This window comes from Manacus vitellinus, unplaced genomic scaffold (genome assembly GCF_001715985.3).
Source record: "Manacus vitellinus isolate BGI_N305 unplaced genomic scaffold, ASM171598v3 scaffold_18_pilon, whole genome shotgun sequence".
Taxonomy (NCBI): domain Eukaryota; kingdom Metazoa; phylum Chordata; class Aves; order Passeriformes; family Pipridae; genus Manacus; species Manacus vitellinus.
This window is the reverse complement of record NW_021939324.1, coordinates 9,135,340-9,162,687: the sequence shown is the minus strand read 5'-3', so window position 1 is coordinate 9,162,687 and position 27,348 is coordinate 9,135,340. Positions and strand designations below refer to the sequence as shown.

The following is a 27,348-nucleotide window of genomic DNA, read 5'->3' as shown; positions in this document are numbered from 1 at the left end:
CTGCTTACTGACCCCAACAAAGATGCAAAACACCACAGCATACTCTTTCTGGAGGGGTATTCCTCATTCTTTAGTACTGCAGCCAAATGCTCTCTCCAGCAGTCTGGTTTAAGCACTTGTTTACTGAGCACCACCCAATGCCAGGTGGGGACACCCTTTCAGCTAGAAAAGCAGGCTTCTCCAACCTAGTGCCGATTGAAAGTTGAGGCTGGGTCAGACCACAGCTTCATATCTGGTCTCTTGAGCAACAGAGCCAGCTTCTGAGTCCACTACTTATATATGGTCTTAAATAGGAAACTTTATCTCTTGTATCTCTTACAGTACTTGCTCTCAACACTCTGATCATCTCCAAGTGCTCAGCGCTTTTCCCAAAAAGCCCCTTTGTGGTCAGAGGAACTTCAAATGCCTCCTCTCTGCTGTTACTACCATTGACCAGGAGACGAGAATCATACACTCGCTGGGGACCCACAGGTTGAAACATGCTTGCCAATATCTTACCCCATGTCACAGTTTCCTGGGTCAGCAGCAAGCATTGAAAGACATTCATCTACTTCCCAATGCACAGGCTAGCATCCTGCTCTGTCTACCATGCACAGCTTCCAAAAGGGCAAATTCATACTGGGCCAAAGATTTGTCTGTTTCTCTAACTCCCTGAGCATTCTGACCACAAAACAATTACCTCTCCTCACAAATCTTACCAGACCTATATATACTTATCCACTGTTCCCACTGTTTTCCTAATTCCATGAAGGAGAACAGGCAGTCCTCTCCCTTTCCTTCCACAGGAATAAAAAGGAATCTAAAATTCTCAGTAAGGAAAAGACAGACAGAATTTTCTTTAATTTACATCAAAAACATGCATCAGTCAGGTTTGAACTTATGTACCTTAGCAGGAATGTGTTAACACCAAGTGGAAAGAGTAATGCGATTTACAACGAAAAGGACAGGGAGAGGGCTATAAAGTGAAAAATGCCATAGAAAAAGGGAAGGTTTCCTCCAAAGGCAGACTATAAAGCAGCAACTTTGAGTATTTCAGTTCACCCCACAAGATCTATTCCCAGAAAACAATTACAATGCATTTATGAAATAAAATGGAAGATCTCCTTGTTCATTAGAGGGAACTAAACATGTACAGACACTGTTCCCTTCCCTGAGATCCACAATTTGTTTTCATAACTCAGGTTCTAATTGTATTGCTTCTATTAATAGCCAAAAACCTAAAAGAGCAGTCTTCCTCTTGAAAATAACTAAATAGTGGCAAAGCTGGCTTCCAGGCCCCACGAATTCAGATCAGGTTTTGTTTTATTCAGAGAGAAGGCAAAAGACTGCACCTTCATTTAATAGCATTAATTTAACAGCAATGTACAAAAGGAGATGTCATCTCTTCAAGTGCAACAGTGCCCATGAGGCAAACCCAATGCAGCATGCTGAAGACATGCTCATCTAACACTTCAAATGTTCAGAGAGGCTCTGTATTGTAACTGGGGCACACATCTCAGCTTTTTCACTGTGTTCAAATTTTGTTTATGTATGTATATATATAAAAATATATATAATGTAATATATATTATATATATATATTTAAATCTGAAAAGTGAAAAAGTATGAAAAATACATGGAAACAAAAAAATACAAGACCTGTAAAAGTCTCACAAGGGCAACATACTCTTTTTCCATAAAAATGTTGTTATAAACCTGAAAATTAACAATTAGCATAACTAAAAATTAGAGAATTTTGCTATGTGGATAGCAGCTGCCTTGGCAGAGCTTACTCTGGTACCAGCTGAGATGCGCTCTGACTCTCTGCACTCACAACACACCGAGGATAACTCTTGCCTGTGTTTCAAGCAAGAAGGTACCCAGCTGGTTATGCCCAAGCATCTCTCATTACCACACCTGGGTTGGGTTTCAACTGGTTTTGATGAAGAACTTAGCCAAGCTTGTGAACAAAACTACAGCTGAGTTCTTCAGGCTTTGACTTAAGGTACTCATTCCTAAGATCCAACACTTGTTCCAGAAGTTGACTAAATGTGAACAAATATTTACTACACATCAAAATGAAACAAGTAATGGCCTTTTATTTTTTTCTCTCCTGTCTAAACAATATTTGAATGAGACTTGGTACTTGTTTTCACATCTGTTTAAAGAATGGTTTACAACAGACAGACAAAAAGCATCCTTCAGATTTCAAGCTATATGCCATTAAGAATTAGAAATATTTAAGACAGAAAAAAAGTGCTCACCCAAAGAAATGGGCTAAGTGCTGTGTTTTTACTTCCCAAAAGCTTGCATGAATATCTATTCCTGTTTGGCTCATATGGAAGCAGCCTGTCTTCCAATTTTTAGCAATTTAAAATACTAAAAGGAAAGCAGCTAAAAGCACCAAATATTCAATGAAAAACATGTGAAGCCATCAAGTTTCCAATCTCAGCTATAAATCAGCTGGGTCTGCAAAAAAAATTATACTCTTAAGCAAACCATAACTACAGCTTTTTGTTTGCGATGAAACCTGAAACTTGGAAAATTTCACGTGGTTTTCTTACAAAAATTTCAAAAGCATACCCTAATGTAAAGTTTCACATATATTTTCACCCCATTCTTCTACAATAAAAAAAAGCCACAAAAAAACCTTGTTTAATGATATGCTCCCCAAAGAATGATCATAGTCATAAATAAAGCATAAACATTAACAAAACAGTGACAAAAATTACATTTACTCTGTATATCAGAATGCCTACAGTAACATAGTCTTCTCTTTTATTACCACTTCCTTTTTGTCTGTGTAGATAAAATATCTCACTTGGTTAGAATCACAGCAGCAAAACTTCACTGTTACAGCTTTTGCTTTTTTTAAGCAGCCCTTTAAAGCTTTTAAAGCTCTTTAACCTTTCAAAGGCAGAGTCCATTTATAAATAAAGAACTACATTCACAGATAGTCAAGGCAGAAAAACTTCCTGGAGAGACAGAGTTACAATAACCATTATTATCCTTTTTAACTCTCTAGGCACAAACCAAATCTCTGATTACCCCTCTCACATCTGAACAATTTTTTCATGTTAACCAAAAAATAAAGCACAAGGATTGAGAACACGGATAAAACAGTGAGATACTCTGCCCTGAACTGTGCACCAAACCACTGTTAAAAGCTTTCTGACTTAAAATAAAACCCTACCACCTTCTGGGCAGTGTCCAAGGGTGTTCCAGGTCAATGGCAATTCTTCATAAGCAATGGCCATCCAGCAACTGCAGATCTTTCATCCTTAGCCCAAATTTATCCAGCAACAGCTTTTGATTAGTGGCAGTGAGACATTCTGCATGACTGACCAGAAAGCAAGACAACTTGCAAGACAGATTCTCTCTGTAAGTGATGGGACAGCTGCTGAGTACCAGAGGTGAGTAACTCCCTGTGTACATTAATAGAGACAGAAACTGCTTCTTGGCATCCATGGCCTGTAATTTTAATTTAAATTAATCACTAATGTTCAGAAATCACTATGTTCAGAAAAGACATGTTGTTTTTTATTCCACTTCACTTCTAAGAGCTGTGACTGCTCATTCAGAATTATTTTATTCTTTCCTCTCATTACATTTATTTGTCATAGGACATCCACCAACCATTTCTAGCAATGAACTTGGACTCAACTAGACTGTGAAATGCCATTCCTCTAAATTATACCAACATGATTAATTCTAGAACCAGTCTTTTTAGGTGAGCATTCTTTAACTACAACAGAAGGAACTGAAGGTTCTTGGATAAGCATCAGGAAAAATATGATGCTCATGAGAAGAGTGGGGGAGTGGCCTGCAACATGAACTCTAAGTAAAATATCTATTAACATCCTTTTTTGTACCTATCCAGGCCAAAACCCAAAAGCTTTTAACTAATGCATGTTTCAGGCTCTTGGCAGACTTGATTAAATGTTGTATCAACTCTCTAACTTACAGCTGGGACCCTTAAAGTCCGAGGGAGTTTGTCTCTCAAACCTCTTCAGGACTTTGTATTTCCCTCCTACTGCTTTGACATCTAAGGGAGGGTGGATGTCATATATCTAAAAAAGGTGCAAGCTGTACGTCTCACTAGAGAGCTAACCATAATGTACTAAGGGTACAAATCTATATTTTCCAACATACTCCTGTATACCCCTTGTATAACTACAAGTATATGTGCAATCTAATAACTGCAGAAAGAAGCAGTACTTACCACAACTGCAATTGTTTTTAAAGTGCTCTGTGGTCCCTTATGTTTAATTTGGCCACCACAAAGTAATACTAACATCAGCAGGTTATATTTTAACCTCACATTTTATTTTCATCTGTTCATGCCTTCTGCCATGATTAAGTGTTGCCTGCAGCCCTCTGTTTTTATTACTAGCCCAGAAGCAACCATTCAACAATGTCATTTCAGGCACTTTAAAAAAAAATTTAAAAAGCCTTGGAACGAGCCTAGCATTGCCTTTTCTCCAGTTGTAATCCATGACAATCATTTACCATTTACAGGATTAAAGAAGCCACCACGTAATGGTGATGAACTTTCCTTTTTTATACTCTGCTCTTATTTTCATACTCTAAATCCCCTTTAGAACACACGAACAAATAACAAGAAGATCCTATTGCACAGGTACATCACATCTGTAGCCACCTACTCACACAAATGAAAAGGTCACAAAGCACACAACAGAGGTGACAAGTAGGGTTTATGTTACATCCGTGAAGCAGACAATGTCAAGGCATAAAGCCAACTGAGAAGCAACACATATCCCCCTGTTTGCAGTGAGGCGCCCTGGAATGGTTTCGCAGACACCTCTGTACCATGTCCAGCTCCAGCAGAGCTCCAAGCATTGCAAGCCTCCAGCAGAAGGATCTTGCAAGCCAGACTGACTGCTACACTGAGAGAAGGCTCAGGAAAAACAGGACTTTTGCAGGTGTTAGGATGCCCACAGGCAAACAGGTACAGCATAGAATTAACGCATTAAAAATTATGCCACCCCTGAAGACTGCACTTTAATGCATAGCTAAATATGCAAGTCCAGTAACATTGTCTACATCTGATACTGCACTCGCGTGGATTGCTACAAAAGGCAGGATCACCCCTGGTTGGTCAAAGGCCATCAGGCAGGATCACCCCTGGATCCCAAAGGCCATCATTCGAACTCCTGCATTTTCTCCAATACAGAGCCATAAAAGAGTTATACCAAATCGTCCGGTTATGTGCAGCTTTGAAAGGGGGTTTGAGTTTAGGAAAGAGTTGGAAAATGTAAACAGGAGTTGAGGCTCACCTGGAACTATGGACTGAAGAGCATTGTCACTAATCGCTCAGCAAACATTATGTATCTTTTCAGGGATCCGCCATAAACAAAGTAAAATTCAGCGTCCTCTGGGAGGTAAATGTTTTTGTCAAATTTTGCATGTATAGTCACCTGTCCCTGAAAAAGGAGACTGCATTGAGAAACATCTACTAAATTTCTCATCTTCAACAAATCCACTGACGTCCAGTTCAGATGCAAGTTTATTATAACCTTTATAACTCTACTACAGAGAGGTTATGATACAATGACAAACCTGCAGTTTTCTACTTCCACTTAGAAAGTAATGCTGGTTTTATGCCTGCTCAAGCAAAGGTTGATTTTAAAAACTGCATTTTAAATAATGTCTTTCAACTAATTCCCTTCATCCTGACCCACAAAAATGTAACTGACTTTTTATTTAAAATGCATCACAATAATTCAGTCAGTGAACCCAAATATTAAAGCAAGTTTTGTTTTAAAAAAATAAAAAATTCAAAAGTGCTTTAAATGATCTTGGACTCGGTTTGCAAAACAAAAGCACCAATGTAATTCTACAAATGAATATGCTGCTTTCAAAGAATACTAGTTCCCAGATGTCTGTTTATGGGTTTCTTTATAGTAAATAGAAAGCAACCAGCCAAGAAAAATCTGTCATACAATAGCTTCAAAAAGGAACAGGAAAGGGATCTGAGAAGCAGCAAACAATAACAAATGTCTGACAAGTCTGAGGGAGGAAATGTAGATCAAGCTGTACGGGCTGCAGGGCCTCAGCTCCAGAGGCTGGAGCACCTCCTCCCCCACCTTCTGCACTGACCTTGGTGTCTGCGTTGTTGTTCCCATGTTCTCACTGTGCTCTTCCCTGGCTGGAATTTTCATCTGCACAAAAACCTTCTGTTCTTAAATATATTATCACAGAACCATTACTATCACTCCTAATTGGCTTGGCCTTGGCCAGCGGCAGGAAGTCCATCCTGGAGCTGACTGGCATTGGCTCTACCAGCTCAAGGAAGCTTCTAGAAGCTTCTAACAGAAGCCACGCCAGTAGCCCCCCTACTACCAAAACCCAGACACAGAAACCCACTACACCCACTTATGTCCCTGACAGTCCTTACAGTCCTTGCCTTATTCATTATATGGCAAACACACACTTCACTTCAGTGTGACTGTTGCCACCCCCCCAACATCACATCTTAGCCTGCCTTCCCCAAGGACGTCATTCTCGTCACTCATAACAATGTGAATCCTGCATTTGTTTTCCTCTTAAATATAAGTGAGTCTAATGAACTGGGGTGAAGAGACAAAGGCTAGTTTCCAGCACAGAATCTTCCTCAGATAGGATTGTCTCCATAAGAACAGGTGTAAACAACATTATGAGTTCAATATCAAGAGCAAACATACCTGTCATCCCCAGAAACTGATAATGCACCTCTTTTTTAGTAGCCTGAAGTGTTATTATAATTGCTAAGTGTTTTCTCGTATTTCTCTTTGGGTTTTGCACTATTGTAACCAGAATATATTATTATTATTATTATTATTGTTGTTGTTGTTGTTGTTGTTATTAATTCATCATCTTCTTAAAAATCTTTTTATGTTAGTTGCAAATAACCCTTTTGGTCTGTTGAGTAATAATGTGGATGGCTACTTTGGTCTGCAAAAAACTCTGGCATTCGCAGGTAATTTTAATAAAAAAGCATGAAGAAACTAAAATTATGGCTATTGGCATTTAAAAGTATGTAATTAAACCCTAATTCACGTATCAGTTCAAAACAGCAAAACCAACAGAAATAAATTACAATATACACACTATCTGAAACGGGAACGCTGTCCTTCTACAGTGATGTTTATTCTGAGTTTGTTCCAGACACTGAAGCTGGAAACACATCCCAACTGGCATATTTCTTCTGCATTTCTAAATACAAAATTTAGGCTTAACAGTTATCCTCTAGGTACCAAAACTCAAACCAGATAAGTCACACAGGTGACTTTGGAAAACTGGTCAAGTGGACTGAATACAAGGCAGCTGGGAGAGCATGGACCCAGAGGACTTTGCTGTTGGAGGATTAGGGAGAGGAGGCTGCAGCTACGGCAGCATTAAGAGAGCCGCTGAACCAACTCTAAAAACATTAAACCCATGGCTGAGCAAGAGTTAGTATTTACCTCTCTGTGATCCATAAAGTAAATTATACCTTTTATTACCAGTGAAAACACTGCCCTGGTACTGCACCAGGGAGGAGACTAGCAAGGTTTGTATTTTTAACAGAATTTATAGGTCTATGAGCTCTTTTAATGTAACAAAACAGGTTTTCAGATATATTTTTTCTTGGTTTCTCCAGAGCACTTGAGAGCTGACAGTGTTCAGCACACAGCAGCAGGGTCTCCTGAACCTCACATCCTGGGTGGGGAGCAGAAAAGACTTGACTCCCCAAAGCCCTGGGACAAGAGCTCCTGTCTCCACCCAGTCTGACCCTATTCTGCATCCCAGTAAGGGACTGACTCTTCATGAGGAGAAGAGGGATAGGTAGGTAGCAATCCCTCATGGCTGAAGCATGGCGGCATCCAGGCAGGCAGGAGGAGCTGAAGAGATGACCATGGCACTTCCAATGTGCTTGATCACTACTCTAAAGCAAGACAGCCCATGCCTTAATTATTGGCCATTAACCTAAACTAAGTTTCTTCCACTTCAGAATCATTTAGATAACACCATCTTCTTCACCAGCAACCTGCCCCAGCAAAACAAGGGCAGTACGAAAAGACCTTTAGTGGGCTTCCAGATCCAGGCCACCATGCTGCCTAACACTCACATTTCAACAATTGTTCTCTATTCTTGCATACACAGCCTGGATAATTCTATTTTCCCAAACTTTTACCATGAAAATTTACATTATCTGTAAATGTAATGGTATAAACAAACACCGCATTTGTATTTACTTGCTCCATGAAAAATATTTATGTGCTCAGGTAAAATAATGGCTTATTTGTTCCCACAATGCAAGACCCAACACATCGAAGTAAATGCAAATAGCCAAGTATTTCCAGTAATAATGGGGCTATTTTCCTCTATGTCAGCTGCTACCAGCCACTACAATTTAACCATTATTTTTTCACTGTTCAGAAGTCTCGCTTCAGAAAATCTTTATATTTTACTTGTGCTCAGACAAGAATAGTGGCAGCCATACAGTTTTAATGACCTTTGCTGCAACTTAGCTGCAACTTAGAACACTTCTAAACAAAAGATGCAAAAAAAGCAGTAGGGAAATTCTAAATAAACGCAAATCAACCATACTCAAAACCTTAATAACACGGAAACAGTTTTAAACATGCCTTTCTAATGTTCAGTGATATTTTTATAATGTCCACTAGGCATTTCTTGTTGACAGATTGCAGTAAGCACTGTAATGGACTTGTTTAAGAAAGCATGTACCCTAATGGAATTGAATGCAATGGGATTCAGCACACAATGAAACAGCATCTACACACAAGAAAGGAATAAAAAACTGAAAAAAAAGATATGAGAAAAAACCTGAACTTTTCTCTAGAAGCATTAGCTTTCTAATGGTATAGCTAATAACATTCAAAGTAAAAATAGGGTGGTTTTCCCCCTATTTAATGACTTGAGAGAAGAAGCAACTGAGTATGATTAAAGTTTTTTCTATTCAGAGTAACAAGGCAAGCAGAATTCCATGTACAGACTGGAGACAAATGATAGGGTCATATTTAGTATTACATATTGCCCAAAAGCCTATACACGCACTTTTATAAAAATTAAGTGGACACGCAGAGTTGCTTGGAGAAGAGCCAGTCCTCTGCTCATTTACACTACCAAACTCCAGCAGCACCCTGAGAACCTCACTCTTTTGCACTCTTCAGCCTCTGAACCTGTGGACAAGACGCTGACCGCACGTGGGAAATACACCATGGTAGGTTCTCCAAAACACATCAGCTTTAGGCACCAACTACCTGTAGGTACTTTCTCAGTGTGAAGCAGCTTTTTCAGAAATGCAGAGGATGTCAAAAGAGTGAAGAAAAAAGCATTCCGTGACCATTTGAGTCCTAGGATATAATCTGAAAGATGCTTCTATAAAGGTCCCAGCACAACCTTGAAGAGAAAAGCACTAACAGAGAAATTTACTAATGAAGACAGATAAGCTGCTCTCTTTTGACATGAAATATCAGCAAGTTCCTCACTTTGGTTTAGATATGGTGCCTTTTCCAAAGGAAGTGCTGGTAGAAGCTACAGCCATCTTTTTGACTGCTAAGTAGCCCACATAACCTGGAAAAAAATTAAGCACTCTGTTAGACCCAAACCAATGACAAAAGCACACTTGAAGCAAAGATGAACAGGGACAGAAGAGATCCAGACATGTTAACTAGCTGATTCCCCTGCCTCAAGGCAGAATCAACAGTGCCCAAGCTACTCCTCAAAGATGAATTTTACCCACCCTGTTTGAAAGCACCCCTCACATGGTCTCCTAACACACAACACAGGAACTTCCTCCCACCCAAACAATACCCATCTGGCCTCTCCCACCTTCTGCAGCTGGTACATACTTCGTGCTTCTTTAAGGGCTTAACAAGTCTTTGGCCTTGATAACAGAGTAGCCAAATGATACAAAATGGGCAGAGATGTACCAGAATGTTACACTAAATAATTATGCACAGCCTCCATTTCTGCACAGCTGTTCTCAGCCACAAGCTGAGCTCCAGCCTGTTGATTACTTAGAAGCCGGATGGTTTTCGTTTTGTTTTGAAGGAGAGGAGAGATGAAGGCTTGTGGTTTACTTTGTTGGGGTTTAATAGGAGATCAGCCTTAAACCTTGTGGTTTTTCAGTCAAGCTTCTTGCAACACTCCTCCCTCAGTGACACACTCAAATACATGTGCCGTATTGGGAGTTTCTGAAATTGCATACGCTGTGATTTTCCCAAAACTCATGCATCAAAGTAAGTTACACCTTCTGCCTCATCACTAGCCTCAACCTAGGCTCGCTCTGTTCACAGACACAGGCAGAAGAACAAGTTTTTTGTTGAGAACTGCAAGATTTGCCTCCAGGAAAAACAAACAAACAAACACCAGCAGCAGCCATTTAAAATACTTCAAATTCTTCTCATTTACTGCAAAATAGATATATTTCCTCTAAAAAGAAAAACCACAGTAACGGGTAATAACATGCATATGTCAGCAAGTCTCTATGCTATTCCACTCTAGGCTAAGTTGCCTCTAATATTACCCACTTTAAAAAGAAACATGTATTACACATATTGATGCACTTCATTCAGTGCACATGCAATATGCCCAGGTTCTTATTTTCTATGGCATCATCTTATCACAAAAAATTGTCCTCTTCAGTCCTGTTTCTTCTGTTTAACTCTCTCAGTCAGCCCTTTGCTCAGTTTAAGGTACAGCTGGCAGCAAGACCTTTTAGATGTCACCATGAGCAACATCCAGCCACACTAATGACCCATGCCAGACCTGGGAACACAATCTCATTTTTGTTGAATTAGCACATGATACAGAGCTTATGCTGGCTTTGTGCTTTTTATGCCTGCTGTATGTCAGCAGCAGGATAAGAGACAGTCATGGATCTGACTGCTGGTACAGAATTAATCTACCAGTGTTTTTAAACAATTTGAGCCATAGAGCAAGTCAGCACTTTGCATCAAACTGACATTATTTTTTTAACTTATCACCACCAATCTTAAAGCTGTGTTTAGCCCATCATCAAACTGTGACAGCAGGTAAGGTGGAGAAAAGTTTTCAGTCTCCCATATGGCAAAGGGAGAAAATGAGGAGAAAATATCCTGCATGTTTTTATCAGAAAGCAGAGGAGTAGGGAAGGAAGAACTAAAAAAACTTTTTTCAAGCCCAGTTCCAAAACATATATTAACATTCTTGCTGATCTGTCGTTAAAAATATCATTCACTGTTTTGCTGTCAACAACAACAACACAATTTATCTCCATGCATAAAATAATACAGAGGAATTAAAAAGCTTGGGAATGAGCTCTTAACATACACAGGTCAAAAAAACTTCTGCAATAAGGCATATTAATAGAAAATTACCATCCCTTCTGACATGCAACCATTGACTTAAAAGAAATTATCTCTTTCAGTTGACTTGATTTAAAATACACAAATCTACCTATTATTCTCATGTCCCATGTGATATCAGAGCTCTACTGTTGCAGACACTACACAAATACATGTAAGCACAAAGTCCCTGCCCAGAAAAATCTCAATTTAGGGACTGAACAGGAAAACAAAAAGTGGAGGAGAAATAATACACCATGGGAACAAAAATTATCTGCCTGCTGATGGATATGATTTGAAGCACCTGTTCTTTTCCTTCGTATCTTTTAAAATAGATCCTATTCTTTCACATATATTTCCTCAGTCTCATTCTGGCAGCAAGCCAATGCACGCTCTGCTGTGTGTCCCCATGCAAACCACCCATGACAGACCTCACCAGGCTTCCACAGGGGTCAACAACAAAATACTCGTGACCCCAGCCAGCGCTGGATCAGGCCAGTGAACACAGCTCTGTGCATTAACAAATGCATGCTGAAAGGCCAACACATATTTACATTTTAAACCACATTTCTCTTCTGTGTTATGAAATTACCCTCTAAGTAATTTCAGTGATTTCAGCCTGGATGAACACACAGATGAGCTAAGAATTATGGCCAACCCTACTGCAACAGCAAAGAACATGAAAGCACAGAATGGACAAGATAGGCTAGAAATTGTCTTCTTTCCACAAAGGGCTGGCCAGAAGACACTGAACACATGGCAAGAGCAGCAAGTACAAGAGTTGTATGTGACCATGAAAAACTATCCTTTCTTCCCACAGCAACTCTTAGTTCAACATGGATGAAGTGGGAAGGCAAACATCTTGGCAAGGTAGACAATCAATTAGTCACTTTAGAACCAATAAGTCGTACTGCCACTTCCTACTCAAATCATGCAAAACCACACTGGAATCATGTATCAGTTTGAATCTCAATCATTTAGAAAACAGAATAACATCATTAAATTATTTCTGTTCATTCTGTTTCTCTCATGTTTTTGTGAGGAAGGCAACAATTACTGCTTATTTGTCCCTCTAGCTCTAACTAGCCATACAAATAACATATTTTAGAAAAAAAATTGGAATTTCTTTCTGTCAAACAAGATGATTCACAGCTTTTTAACTGCCTAACTAGGTGTTTTCAGAGTCCCTCTGCCTGTGAACCTCTGAACATTTTTCAGCAGATATGCTCAAATTATTCCCAGACACACTGCTAGAGTACAAATAAAACTCTGTTTATTTAACCACCTTTTGCATGGAGTTCAGTGCAGAACTGAAGAATTCAGAAGAGTCCAGGACTGCATGAATATTACAGTGCACTCTAACCCTGTCTTCAGCTGGAACAATATCAACCAACTTGGAGCACTTTGGAAGACTATCACACTACAGCCCAAACAACTAAAAGTTACTGACAGAGTACCAAATTAGTCCAATCCCTGCATATGCATTAAAATCCTCTTTCCAATTTGAACTTTCTACCACCTTTTGCTTTCTGATCTTTACAACAGGACTTTGACTCCTAAACTGAATCTTTCGTCTTTAATTTTCTCCACTGTATAACAGCCATGCTGTTGTATTCTGAAGCTGACCTGGAAGTAGTTTATGCAGATGTCCACTATGGAATTCTGTAATTATTTTTCCCCTTCCATGTCACTGCTGTCAAGTGTACAGACAGAACACTAAGGGAGCATGAAAGCCAGCAATGGGGCAAGGCAAGATGGCCTCTGGCTGCTGGTTTGCTTCATTCGTTGGCCAATGTCAACTGGCTTATGTCTTTTTTTTCCCATGAATAATAAAATTAACTTATTTGTCAACTAAGACATTTTAGAATTAACTCTGTTTCACCACATTTCTCACCTATGGAAATCCAGGTAGATGGTAGCTGAACAGTACAGCAGGCTTTGTTTTTAAGAACATTAAAAATCACACCGGGAATTTGCTGTTGTTATCTGCACCCCCCAGGTGTGAAACACATCCCTCGTTTCACTTTTTCTTCTCTGTATGGAAATACAAACTCCTTCTATGCCCAAGGTACCTGTGAATTCATAGGTGGATTTTCAACCGAGTCCTGAGGTATTATGTCAGCCCATCCTTGAGAAACTACAAGATCACAGATTAAGAAAACAGCGAAGATGCTAATGAACCTGGCTGTAGCCAGGTGTTTGCCCAAAAAACTGCTACAGAGAGAGTATATCCTGTGAAAAAGTAACAAAAGATCAAAAGAACTTCAAAATTGTTATTTAGTAGCAAAAGTAAATAAAACAGTGTGGATCCAAGGGACAATTAACTGAGGTTGTAATACAGACATGCCTTTGTAGGGATGGGCTACAGGTATATTGGATGTGATAAAAAAGTGGCCAGATTGTGTCCACAACAGCACTTAATTTCCAAGTTGCACTCCCACTGTCTTTCATGAGAGCCAGCCTCTTGGGTCAGCAGTTAATGTGGAAACAGCAGGGAAGCTACACTGTCATCTCAAGTTGCTTAGAGCAGAGTACCTTGAAGGGCAACCATGGCCACGAGGCTGCACTCACTCCTCCTCCTTTGCTCCTGCCTGAGCTTTGGCAGCATGGTTCCTACGGATCCCATTTATTCTTAGAGGGGAGAGAGCTGTGAATGCAGACTGAATGCACCTCCTCCTCTCTGCCTCCATCTAAAGCAGCTGCACTCCTTTCTTTGGAAGAGTAAATGAGACGGGACGCACCTTCTCTGATAATAGGGCATGCCAAGAGCAAACCAAATTAGGAGTAGCTTCCACTTGCTGTCAAAGCAAAGCAAGCTACTGCACAGAAAAATGTTCTTCATACAGGTATCTTTTACTTCCAAAAAGGTTACCAAGGAGGGATGCTTCCCCATCCTAAAATCCTAGGTTAGGATCTAAGAAACCTGGATGGGATTGTGTTTCACCACATCTTTCTTACACTTGCTGCACTTATGTCACCTCAGACCTTCTTTGTAAACAAAGCTAAAAAACTCACTCCTGTTAGTACCTCTTTTTTAACTGTGAGTTCACCTATTTTAAGCAATCACTTCAGGATTTGCAGAAAAAGAATCCACTTGATTGCAAACTTCACCTTCTTTTTTTACATAACACACAAGTTCCTGTTTTGTGGAAGCAGGGAGAATGGTAATTTGGGATTTTATAGGGAAAAAACAGCCATAAGTTGTGGGAAAGAGGGTGAAAGGTGTCTCTACACAGGCTCTGCTTTTGAAAACTGCAAATGAGACTGTTGCCTTAAAGGATCAGCCAGGAGCCAAAAAGTTACTCACCAGGCAATTATTATAGAGATAAGAGAGCAGTTTTAATAGAATGCCTTCAACTACCACAGGAGTACAGACACACGCGCCCATGTCCTGGGGCTTCCACAATTTAAGGTATTTGTCCATCCAATCCCAGATCTATCCAGCCCCCATATCCTCCCCCTGGCACGCCTCTCTGGGAATTGAGAATCTTCCTCTTCATCACAGCACATCCAGTCCGTGAAGCTTCTCCAAAGCTCTGGCTTTTGCAGGATGCTTTGTCTGTGGGGTATCTTGTTCAAGCCAGGGTGCAAATGTTCTTAAACAGAAAGAAGGCTTACCTTGAGAGAAGTCTAAACAAACTAAGGAATTTAGAAAGTTAGATCCGAAATGAGGTAATAGGGTTGGGTAAATGTGTCAACTACTGTGCTAAAGGGTGAGCTAACTACAGCTGCTTCTAAAATCTACAAAAAGCTAAAAATCAAAAAAAAATCCATAGGCATTAAGACTATTGAAGGAGAAGAAAACAATGATCACAAGGAAGGGAAAAATTTGAAACTTCCTTCAGAGACCTGAGTCACAGTATTGAAAACTATCACCTCCAGACATCCCTGCATCAGACAGCAACATTCAACAGCCTCCAGTCTCAGAAAAAACAAAGAATGGTTTTTGGTTTCATTCACCCTGCTTTTGAATGAGCTGTTACCCAAAAGAAAGCGACTCTTCAGGTAGAAGCCTAGTGTTGTAGGACTTACATAAAGAGGTAGTTCAGCGCAGTTTAACTCCATTGTCACAGCATCTACAAACAGAATAAACCAGTGGAATTATTACACACCCATCAGGAGGTACTGATATCATTATACATGATTCGTGTCTGTAAACTAGGTCAACATCTTTCAGATTTAGGGGGAAAAAAGGATATTAAGCTTATCAGCTACCCAGTTGCCCCAAATGTCCCTAGAATGTGGAAACACTGGTGTAATGTCTATGTTATGGCTGGAGGAGGGGTGGCTGGTCTTAGTTAATATTCTGTGTGCATTTCACATAATAGACAAGATAAACAAAACAGATCAGGCTGAGCATGAGACACTGGTAGTTGCAGCAAATGAAGTAGTGGGAATTTCATAATTTCTTATTTCTAGAGGCAAAAAAATTATGTTTGACCACAAAACACATTGTAGCAACTTTTACTCCACACCAATATCCTAAGTGTCTGGTATTGGTTTTCTAGCAACTTCATAGAAGTTATCCCCAAGGCAGGTTGCCTTAACCACGCTAAACAGCAAGCTACTGATACAAGTCATCACTAGAATTAATATAATTATAGTCATCATAGCAACTTTGATTTCTACTATTATACTTCTGATGCGCTACATCCTCTAAATTCATAGTCTAAAAGTAGTATTCCTTTCAAATAAGAAGAGCATACCAGAAGAAACTCCACATCTTTACAGTAGCAAGGTCTGAGCTCACCAGCTATGCACAAGTCTTCTACTTGCTAAAACAGGCCACGAAAAAATCTGTCTTAAGAGACAGCTCAGATATGGCCTTATTTTTACAGCTGAAGTTTCCAAGAACAACACAGTTGTGCAGCTCATTGCTTGTTAATGCATAGGTACAGCCTTCTATGAGTCAGATAGGATTTGAGAATTTCCCTGCCTACAATGACACACCCACCATCCCAGTATACACTCCCTTTAAAACCGCGAATTTGTTAATCCTCATCTCCTAGTGCCCATCAATTTATCTACATTCACAAGGACATACATTCTTGCAGTTTTGAAACAGAAGGCAAAATCCTTTACAAAATCACTGGTCACAAATTGTTCAGCCAAAAAAATCCCAAAGCTTCCATTTAGTACGAAAAGAGTATCAAGGTAAACACTAATCCAGCCAGTCTAGTCAGCAGTAAAATTGAGAGAGAAGAGTTTCTTATTTTCTGTGGAGGGAGGAAGTATCCTGCAGCTGACTCCAAGGCATTTCACACCACCAGACAAAGCTCTGCAGTTTCTAGCAGCGCCATCCTGAACTCAACCTTAAAAGCAGCAGCACGGGTAGCACAGACTCGTCTGTACAGAAGAAAACAGGGTTACAATGTAAGTTAAGAAACAGTAACGTTAGTTCTGCAAGGAGTAGTTTAAAGTAGAGCTTTTCATAGAAACAGTAACGTTAGTTCTGCAAGGAGTAGTTTAAAGTAGAGCTTTTCATAGAAACAGTAACGTTAGTTCTGCAAGGAGTAGTTTAAAGTAGAGCTTTTCATAGAAACAGTAACGTTAGTTCTGCAAGGAGTAGTTTAAAGTAGAGCTTTTCATAGAAACAGTAACGTTAGTTCTGCAAGGAGTAGTTTAAAGTAGAGCTTTTCATAAGTGTTACCTTACAGAACCAGTGAAGCACATTAATATCTATCCCAGACCTCACCATTACTGCTACTCACAGGGCATCTCTTCATGGCTGGCTAAAACAAGACATGTCAGTCAGCTGTCTTACACCATTGCTCTATTCTACTCTATAAAATCCCTTCACCTACAATGGTTCTCAATCTTTAATGGAACACATGCAAACTAAACTCCACCATCTCCACTGCAAGAAATCATGAGCACATTCAAATCATTATGGCACGCGAAGAGAACATGAAGTACTGCTGTCATATGATTACTTCTGTCATATGACATCTTCCTCCTCTGCAAGGATAAGAAATGCAAGTATCAGTCTAGTCTACCTATTCTACAACAAGTGCTCACAAGAAAACATAACTTAGCTCTTCCTTTGGAGGATAATCATTGCATCACCAGTACAACAAACTTTTTTTGTGTTGGGTAATACAAACACAACTTATTGGAGAGATGGTGCCATCCTGGCTTCTATTCTCTTCACTATTTGCTTGTGCCACACTGTGGATCCCCCTGGAGCTTGTGCAATTGGAAATAGTAAGTGCCTAGCTAAACGTGAATCCTGAGAGGATAAATAACCTGAAGATTTAGCTCATCAGAAGCAATCAATGTTATTTATACAGCACTGACTAGAACCATGTTGAAATACAATCAGTACTTTCCACACGTAATGCCCTGACAAACCAGCTTATATTGGTGTTTCCTGAATACAAAGGGGTACCTAATGGTACTCATTGCTTCCTGCAGAAGAATCAAAAAACGTCCACACACAGCACTGAGTGGTCTTTTCTGCTTTTCTCACACTATCCTTGTTGTTTAGAAAAAAAATTTACATGAATGGCTCAGTCTTTCCTCCAGCTGGGGATTACAGTAACTCAGCCTGGCTGCTGGAAGTGACTGGGAGAGGCAGGAAGAGGATGCCCGTAGGGAGGAAATACTCAGCTCTGGCTGTGGTGCAGCTCTTGTGCAAACTCCACTTCAGAGCGAGGGACTGAAGGAGACACCATCACATGCATCTTACCACTCACCTCCTCTGTACCGCAAAATGCTGCTCAGGTCCCCAAAAAGCGGGATCCACAATGCACACAAGGTGCCACATAGACAAATGCTCTCCAGTAATGAGTAGTCGTACTCCACACAGCAAGGGGAGGGTCGAGCTCCTGACATCATGAGTGCATGTAATTTCACAGAGCGACACCTGATCCCTTCCGCTCACATATGCATCTCTGACATAGAAACCAGCAGGATGGGCATCTAACAGACAAACAGGTCCAGTTTCAGGCACTGCCCACATTACCAATGACAGCAGTAGCAGAAAAAAAAACCTTTTCAGCATCCAGTTTAGCAGTAAATTTACTGGAATCTTTTACTGAGACGTGTTGCAAACTGGAGAGACTCCCAGCAGACATTTCATTCAAGCAAAGGCAAATATATAAAAATGAACAAAAAATCTATAATTTTATTTAACTAAACATTTTTTTTAATCTACAAAAACCTAGTGGTAAATGCTATTGCCAGTCCCTGACCAGCTCAAGTTATTAAGACAAACAGCAACATGTAATTTAGATTTTATCAAAGATGCAAGAGATTTCAATAATCCCTCAAACACTTTTCCTCACCCAATAATTTATTTATTGGTTGTCAACTATGGGACTGCCATATATCCGATTTTTGCAACATTACAAATTTTAGCATTTTACAGCATGGTGTCCCTGACTATCAAGATATGTAAGAAGGATATATGGAAATAAACCAATGGAAAATAAAAACACCCATTATTGGTTTAAATGCATTTTAAGATGCGAGTTATCAAACATTTTTACTCTGTACCTACTACATAAATTAGATAAGGGGAAGCATTATCTCAGCAGAAAGGCATTTCTACCAGTTGACAAGGTGACCCTCCAGCCAACACTGTGACTACTTTTTGGCTATCTTAGCAACTACTGTCTATCATCAGCTTTTTCCTAAACACAAAAGAACACTTTTTGATCCTACAACAACCCAGCTCACAACCTGCAACTTGACTCTCTCCTCTTCCCTGTAAATAAAGCATATCACTGTGGGAGAAAGAGACAGAGAAGGTGAAGACAGGACTCTGGCTTTGATGCTGCTCTGTGATCCAGCAGTCACCCCTACAGACTTCACTTAACTCAGGGCCCTGTGGCTGCCAGAACGAGCCTCCATGGCTCATTAAGCAGCACCAGACCACAGTCTCTGCAAGCTTGCAAGCAGGTGCAAAGCAAGAGCAGCAGTACAAGACATGTATTTCATACTTCCGTGGATCAATTCAAAGATAACAGAACATGAGGTCTTTGATCATGCTCTGCTCACTATATTCTCCTTTCACACCATAATCCTACACCTCTGTGCCACAGACCTGCTGTTTCATAAACTGTAAAGCAACTCACTGAATGTCAAAAATGTCATATTATGTAAATAAACCACCAGTGATGCTTCACAGATGGCTTGGAATTCAATTCTTCCTTTCTTTAATTATATTTCTTTTTGGTGATGGTCACATTGAAACTCATGCCTATAAAACACTGAAGATTAGTGTTACAACAACCATCAAGACAAGCACATTAAATCTTTATTTCTGATCATCTGAAGCAATAGGAACCCAGAGGCAGGCAGGAATACCCAGAGCATCCCATGTGATGCTTTAAAACGTAACAACTTTGTCTAAGAAAATGTCTTGTGCATTGTAAAAGCTAGCAGCACATGCATATCAAGAGGTCTACTGAGCTCTCTGCTGCTTGTTGACTGTGTTACAGTCACCACTATCACAGTTTCATTATTTTTAACTATGCAATAGTCTATAGGAGGTAGGTGCTACATTAACCTCAAAGACAGCCTCTAAGATGGACACGAATTACTGTAAATACACTCTCTATATCTCTCAGATCTTAATACTCTTCAAAACCAGTGACATTTCAGTGTGGTGCTCACAGACCAGCCAGTTTCTAAGACCAACCAGTTTCTATTAATAATCCTCATCCCACAGATTCCTCTAAACAAGCACAGCAACAGAACCAAACTATGTTTCTGAGTTTACAGATTCCATCTGATTTACGTTAAATTAGTACACTGAAGGCTCACTCACAGTTTCCCAAGAACCAGGAACTGCCTCTGGGATAAAAGTGGTACAGAATGTTCTTTTAAGTGCAGATCCTTGCTCTGGACCTGACTAACCTGACTTTGGAAGAAATAAATTAAAGGAAAAAGTAGCAAGGTGAAAACACATGGATAATAAATACCACATTCCTAATGTTAAAGTTTTAAACTTTACAGACAAAGATTTTTGACATGACCTTTTTACATCATTTTTACACTTGGGTTTCCTGAACATCTAAAGCATAGTGAATAGAGAGAGGACAAAGCAAAACCCTCAGCTAGTAGCTACACAAGCACATTCAATTACTGCCTTCTGACAGTATTCAAACTGAGAGGTAAAATAAGCCTTTGCCTATTAAATTTATCATGAAGCAGTGTTGATTACTTCACCAGACATTAGCTGCTCTTGAAGCAAGGGAACAGAAGAAATGCAGCTTAACACATTTTTAGCTGTTTTAAAACATCGCTCTTTTCAACAACTGGAGGAAAAAAGAAACCTAGATCTTTCTCCAAAACAACATCATCCCATTCATGGTTATCATATTTCTTTTAATTTGTTAAAGGGACAGCCATTTTGTGTTCCTTAGAAGGGAAAATATTTAAAGAGTCTCCAAAAAAGGATCACATTTTTTAACCTTTTAAAAATAGGCTTGGGTTTTAAAACACAGAAACAAGTCTAGGAAAAAATGCCTCTTACAACAGCAGCCTGCTCCTGAGGTTGGCAAAATACATTCTTTATGCATTCCTGAATTAAGATTCTTAATGTAGCATTTTCATTTCAACTAAAAATGAAATGGGGCTCTAGATTTTAGAAACCTTAAAAATTTAAAAGTTGGTTATACATTACTGAAAGACAAAAAAACTCCCAAATGTATCTGTAAGGTTACTGAAACAAAATAAAATATGTTTGATAATATTGCCAGATAACCGTCTTACCTCCCTTACCCTTTCAACACCCATTTTGACAGAGATAGTAGTTATTTAATTATGAAAGTTTTAACAGCTTTTAGAATTTAGTACTCCATAGTTTGGGCCCTATGAAACTGTGGGACCAGAGGAAAAGCAAACTCTTTACAGAGTTCATGTAGCACAGTTGTACAGTTTACTGGCAAGGCAGAAAAGTGGATCAGAAATATTTGGTTCTACATAGGCATTCAAATGCATGCTGCAGTGCTATCTGTGACGCTTCATCATTACTCAGGCTTGGCCATCCACCAAATTGCTATAACTAACAAGGTAAGGGAATATTCTGTGTGTTTAATGACCCTTTTGTAACCTATATTCCACTTTCGTGGACAGTTAGAACTGTGCCACAAACTCTAAAGCCATTAAGAGCTAGAAAAAAATTTTTGATACCAAAAGTCATTAAACATAATTCTGATATTCAAGGAAGCAGCTTCTATTGAGAAGGGCAACTATTCCACCTTAGAGCCCTCTTCTAACTATTCATGTAGTTTGGTGGTACGTACTTGTTTTTATGATGCTAGACCTGAAAGATACAACTCACAGAGCTCAACTAGTTGGTACAGAAATCTATAAAATTTTTAAATTTCCGTAATTTTTGAAGAATTTCAACAGACGACATTGAGGAAAATTCCATAAACATTCCTAGACAGGTGGTGAGAAGATGCTACAGATGTAGTAATATTCAAGCCAATACAGAAGAGGAAAAAATTAAAAGGAGCACTTCAGTCAAAAAGTACAAAAACCCCTCATACAAGCAAAGATACATACAAGCAGCCTCAATACTTGGGCACAAACATGCATTGTGATTAAAATTCTCCTTCCTGTTCTGGGCACCATCTTGGAAACTAAAATACTTATTTGCAGAAGGTACACAGAACACATATTCCTGCCTTGAGATTCCCATGTATAACTGGGAAATCAAGATATGTATGTGCTGACTGATGTGTACCTATGCAAAGAACTGCTTTTTGGATGGTAAAGCCAAAATCTGGGCAAATCTGAGTCACTACATCAGTCATAGGGTATCCTTCCTATATCATGGTGCAAATTCAACATGTTATTCAGATCCGAAGAACGTCAGGCCACTACACACTGTACCCTTTTGAAATGACCCCACAAAGGAACTATTCTCGGGAGGAGAGAATGGGAACTGCTGCATAACAGCAGCAGCTTCAGATCAAGCAAAAGGAATATTCATTCATGATATTACAGAAGAAAATGTTGGCATAAATGTCTAATTTGCAAGTCAAATAAGAAGGCCAGATAAGTTTCCTGGTAGACTATTAAGATACATCTGCACAATCACTTTCTTAGTTACAGTCAATATTCAAACACCACTCTGGAAAAATAAAAGCACTTAAGTACTAAAATATTTTCACCATTTTATCCTGTCAATTTTTCATACTGAATTCACAGAATACAGTTAATTTTTTACCTACGTAGAAAAATCCCTCTTACTCAAATCCTACTCCCACAATATGTCATGAAGAGCTATTATCTCTGTAAAAGAAAACATCTGTTAGATTTTCAATCACATTTGTGTGCCTTATAATGACTTATGAGGAGAACTATCTTCATTTTTGTACAGGACCAGACACAGAGAGAGGAATAAATCCATAAAAATGAAAGAGAATTTTAAGCCTTTTTTCTATAGAAAAATCACTGTGCAGGTTGAAAACTGGTCCATCTCTAAGCTCTGCAAACCAGTGTCCCAACAAAATGCACCCAAGAACTGCTTCAAAAGTTGCTTATTATTTTACCATTAGAAAAGCTTTCATTTCCTTTACATTTTTTGGGTGTTAAAGAAGTTAAAGTAAATAAGTTAAAAACTTTTGCTCTGTCTGAGAAAGGCAAACACATTTATGATCAAAACTGAATACCTTGTCCACGCTGGGGCAAGAACTTGAAAAAAAAACCACGAGTGGCTTTTACGGCAAAATAATGACCTTAAGAAAAAAACACAACACATATTTAAAAAAACCAACCAAACGAAAAACCCCACAAACAACAATAAAAAAATCCCACAACATACAAATCCCTCTCCCCCGTTTTGGAGCTTTGAAAGGCAAATGACAGCCCAGGCACACTTTTTGCCAGGACACTGGCGGAGCCCGGCCGGGCGCACCGCGCACCGTCCCGGCCGGGGAATATCCGCGCAGCTCCCTGGAGCTCGACGTCGCGCCCCGGCGAAGGTTCAGGACAACGCGGCGGCCCCGGGGCTGCTGGGCAGCAGGTGCCGCGGGCTGGGCTCCCCGCTCCGCCCGAGGCAGATGGCCGCCTTACCTACAGCGATCGTCCCGCCGAAGGCCTCCGCCGCCACCGCCTGACGAGCCGCTGCCGGGAGCGCCCGGACCCCGCGGTTGCTCCGCCCCTGGGCCTCGGAAGCCCTCGGGCGCGAGGAACAAACTGACTGTGACGGCCCCGCGGCAACGGCCAGGGTGGTCCCGGCCTCCTGAGAAGCAGACTCCGGGCAGCCGACCCAAGCTCCCACTGGCAGCGGGAGGGACAGCGAAGGACAGCGGCGAGCCGGCGGGGAAGCCCTGCCGCTCCGACTGCGCGCCCGGGTGCCGGGCGGGGGGCCCCGCGAGCGCGCCCCCGGCAGCTGCCGCTCAAGGCAGCCGGAGCCTTCCCCTCCCCTCCCGTCCTCTCCGCTCCGGTCCGGCCGTCGGGCGGCGGTCCCGTAATCGGCAGTACGCGGCTGGGATCTGCCCACGCAAGGCGCTGGTTGATCAGGCTGCTTCCCGGCCGCTCCAGGCGTGTTTCGTGCGGCATAGTGCATTGATCCCGATAAACCACACCGCATTTCGGCTTTTCAGCTGCCAAGCATATGCAATACATAATTTCAGTTGTTCTTAAAATCATCTTATGTTGATTCCCTAAGCCTCTTCTGTCAACCCGTTTCAATGGTAATGACGGTGAAGCACTGAAGATGTGGGGTTGTGAGTACCAGGTTGCGGATAGGACTTCCCAAGCTCCCTCTTACTGCACTGTAATTGAATTCGTGACCTGTTTGCTGTTGATGGACAGCATACTTTCTTCATAACAGCAGCATTTTAGCACAATGTCATGGGGATGAAAAAAAGGTTTACCCAAGTGCTGTAAGCAGTGTATGAAAGAATTAGTGTTTTACTGTGAGAGGGTGGCTGGTACACAACAAAGGTGTGTATTTCCTTGGTAGCCCAAATATCTGGGAAACACAGGAGACTAAAAGTAATCAGAGAAAGAGAGAGACTGAGAAAGCATAAGAATGCTGGGTCTGTTCAGCCCAGAAGCAGAGTTTAAGTAAGGTCTGAGTATTAGTTTATTGAGCAATGCTACCACTTTAAAACGGACTAAGCCAATACTAAAAATGTTATCCAAGTCCTCCAGTGCTGTCATCTGAGATCAAAGGTCTATTGCCATACTTTTCCATCCTGTACTCTTTTCCCATACCTACAAGGATTCTTGCAGCTCCTGACTTTTAAACGGAAAACTACTTGCAATGAGAATAGTAAGCACATTAACAGTGTGTTGACAGTTTAAAAAAATTGAACATAGAATAATATGTTAGCTGGTAAATGCACTGGAAGACCCTAGTTAATAGCACAAGATCACAACCTGACTCACATTTCATAATAAAAAATTGAAGCTTCTCAGTTATATATTCTTACCAGATGTCCTTAACACAATTAAACTCTGCTAATTCACTTACCTTGAACCATCTAAATGCATTATAGTTTCACAAGCATTTTTAAAAATTAAGTATATTAGACTGCTGTAACAGAGCACAGGTCACAAAGGTACTGCCCTGGAGGAGAGACAGAAGCCAGTAGAACCCCATTACCACCCTGACTGTTTCAGCAAGAGATTCATGGCTTTACATAGGTGTGTGTTCATCTCTAAAGTTTAAAAGTTTTGGTGTTTTATTCTGGGTAGCTGATCACACAGAAAAACACCTCTGCATAGTACAAGGAAACAGGGACTTTTGTGCTGTCCTTGTCAGAACAAGTCCACAACTCTGAGTAGCAGAGATAACCTGCTGGTTACGGTATGATCAGGACTTTGGAAAGTTAAACATACCAGAAGGAAAAGGTACAGGTTGACGGAGTGCAGCCAGGTTAAGGGTGGCTTGCAACCATCTTAGAGCACCTTTCCTTTACATCCAGCCCCAGCATACTTTACTGAAAACATACAGAGGGATTGCTTTACTTCAGTTGCCATAATCACTCACCACTGAATATAGCAAGCTATCCAAGTGCATGTTATCCTAGAAAAGAAGACAAATATAGGTGCATCTGCAGAAGCTGGAGACTCAGGATTTCAATTCCAAATTTTCACAATTGAAAAAGATACAAAAATTACTATCTAAAGGTTGTAATTGAATTAACATAATTTCCAACAGGATGTAGTATTACCATAAGATACTGACAGGCCTCAGTTCCAGAGTAAACCACCTCTTGCATTTCTATCATGCAAATCTGTTGAAATACAAAGGTATTTACCCTCAAGAAGTTAGAATATGTAAGTGATCTAGCAATAAAAGTTTCACTCATTAGCTGAATTAGTCCAGGGAAGAGAGATCAATGCCTTCCCTGGGGAATGTTCAGTTGAAGGCTTGACAAAATCAACAGTGACCAACCAGACCATCTCTCCATTTCTCCCACATAATTCAGGTGCCCGAACACAGGAAAGGGAAGTGTTTACTATTAATTCTAGGTGCATTAGAGAAGCCTCCACACTAACTGTGCTCCTGAACCCAACATTCAGTGATTATTCCCTCTTTCCAACAAAAATGCTTCCTAGGAAAAGTATATTAAAAAAACTAATAACAGACATGCTTTTGTAGGTAACTATCTGCTGTGGGGCAAGGTAATTTATTAACTATATTTTAAACACAAATCAACCTGGTTATTCCCAAATGACCCACAAGTAAAGGAACATGTCGTATGCAATAAATGCCCACTTTTCCATATAAGTAGAATAATATGCTTTCCCAAAACAGGACACTCAGCATTACATCTCCTCCAATCTAATGCGCAATAACCTATTTCAACTATTTCTGTTCACAACAGTCTATCTAAATACTTCAAAATATTAGATTCTGGTAATGGACTGCTGAAAAAATAAGTACTTTTTCATAAAAATAAATTCCTTTTTCACTTGTAGAACAAAAACGTGCGTGCTTAGCACTGCCGTAAAGCATTTTAAACATGCACCAGCACACTACGAACTGGAACTTTTTTTCCTATTTTATTCAACCTGTCAAAAAAAGCCAGAAATTGAAGTTTTATATTGCATTATATAATTATTATGTATTATATAAAATGAGAACATGAGCAACAGGCACCACAGTGGTAATAACAGTATCTTATGCAAGCTCCTTGATAACTTGATTATGTTGGTACTGAAGAAAAGCTTGCATAATGTAAAAAAATCTTATTAAATGGGAAGAAGAAGTTATTACTTTTCATTACAGAAAATAACAGAGACACAACTTTGGCAAGTTTGTCACCTGAAAAAATACTAGCTTTCAATGCGGAGGTAGTAAATCCAGTAGAATTCATAATACAACTGGTCAGTCAAATAAGTCTTCCAAATTTCATTTTACTAGTCTTGTTAGACATCAAGATCTTAAATAGCATTTGTTTCTCTATGTTTTCATCAGATTTCCATTTGTGTAGACAATATCTAACATCTGTTTTCATGTCTACCTTGGCAAACTCACTTGGAAGAATATCCTGAATGGTAAACATCACAACACATCAAATTACTCTAAGATCTGAGAATCATTGAACAGTTCGGGTTGGGAGAGACCTCTAAAGGTCATCTAGTCCAATCCCCTTGCAACTACTTGAATGTTTACAGGGATGGAGCAACTACCAGTTCTCTGGGTAACCTGTTCCAATGTTTCACCACTCTCATTGTAAAAATCTTCTTTATGTCTAGTCTGTATCTACCCTTCTTTAAGACTATAAAAATTACCCTTTGTCCTGTCACAACAGGCCCTGCTAAAAGGTTGTAATTGTCCTTTTAAGTATTGAAAGGCCATGAGGTCTCCCTGGAGCCTTCTCTTCTCCAGGCTGAGCAACCCCAATGTTCTACCCTCCAAGTCTCTCAGCCTGTCCTCCTAGAAGAGGTGCCACAGCCCTCTGATCATCTTCATGGTCCTCCTCTGGACTCATTCCAATAGGTCCATATCCTTCCTGCACTGAGCACCTGTCTTGGGTTACACAGATTCTGGTATCCACCTTTTCTTTTCTCTTTTCCCCAAATGTGTCCTTTTTTTTTTCTTTTTGGTGTTTTTCCTTCT

At 40.0% G+C, this 27,348-nt stretch overlaps 1 protein-coding gene across 1 annotated transcript in view; it reads right to left on the bottom strand.

Annotated features, from left to right (window-relative positions):
- ARHGEF28 (Rho guanine nucleotide exchange factor 28) overlaps window positions 1-15,467 on the bottom strand; it is a 108,055-nt gene extending 92,588 nt beyond the window's left edge. The window contains 6 exon segments of the mRNA XM_018070494.1: window positions 3,176-3,234; window positions 3,236-3,418; window positions 3,420-3,450; window positions 5,277-5,309; window positions 5,312-5,423; window positions 15,342-15,467. Of these exon segments, the coding sequence (XP_017925983.1) occupies window positions 3,176-3,234; window positions 3,236-3,418; window positions 3,420-3,450; window positions 5,277-5,309; window positions 5,312-5,423; window positions 15,342-15,374 (451 nt within the window). The 5' untranslated portion in view covers window positions 15,375-15,467.
- Window positions 15,468-27,348: the final 11,881 nt, after the last annotated feature.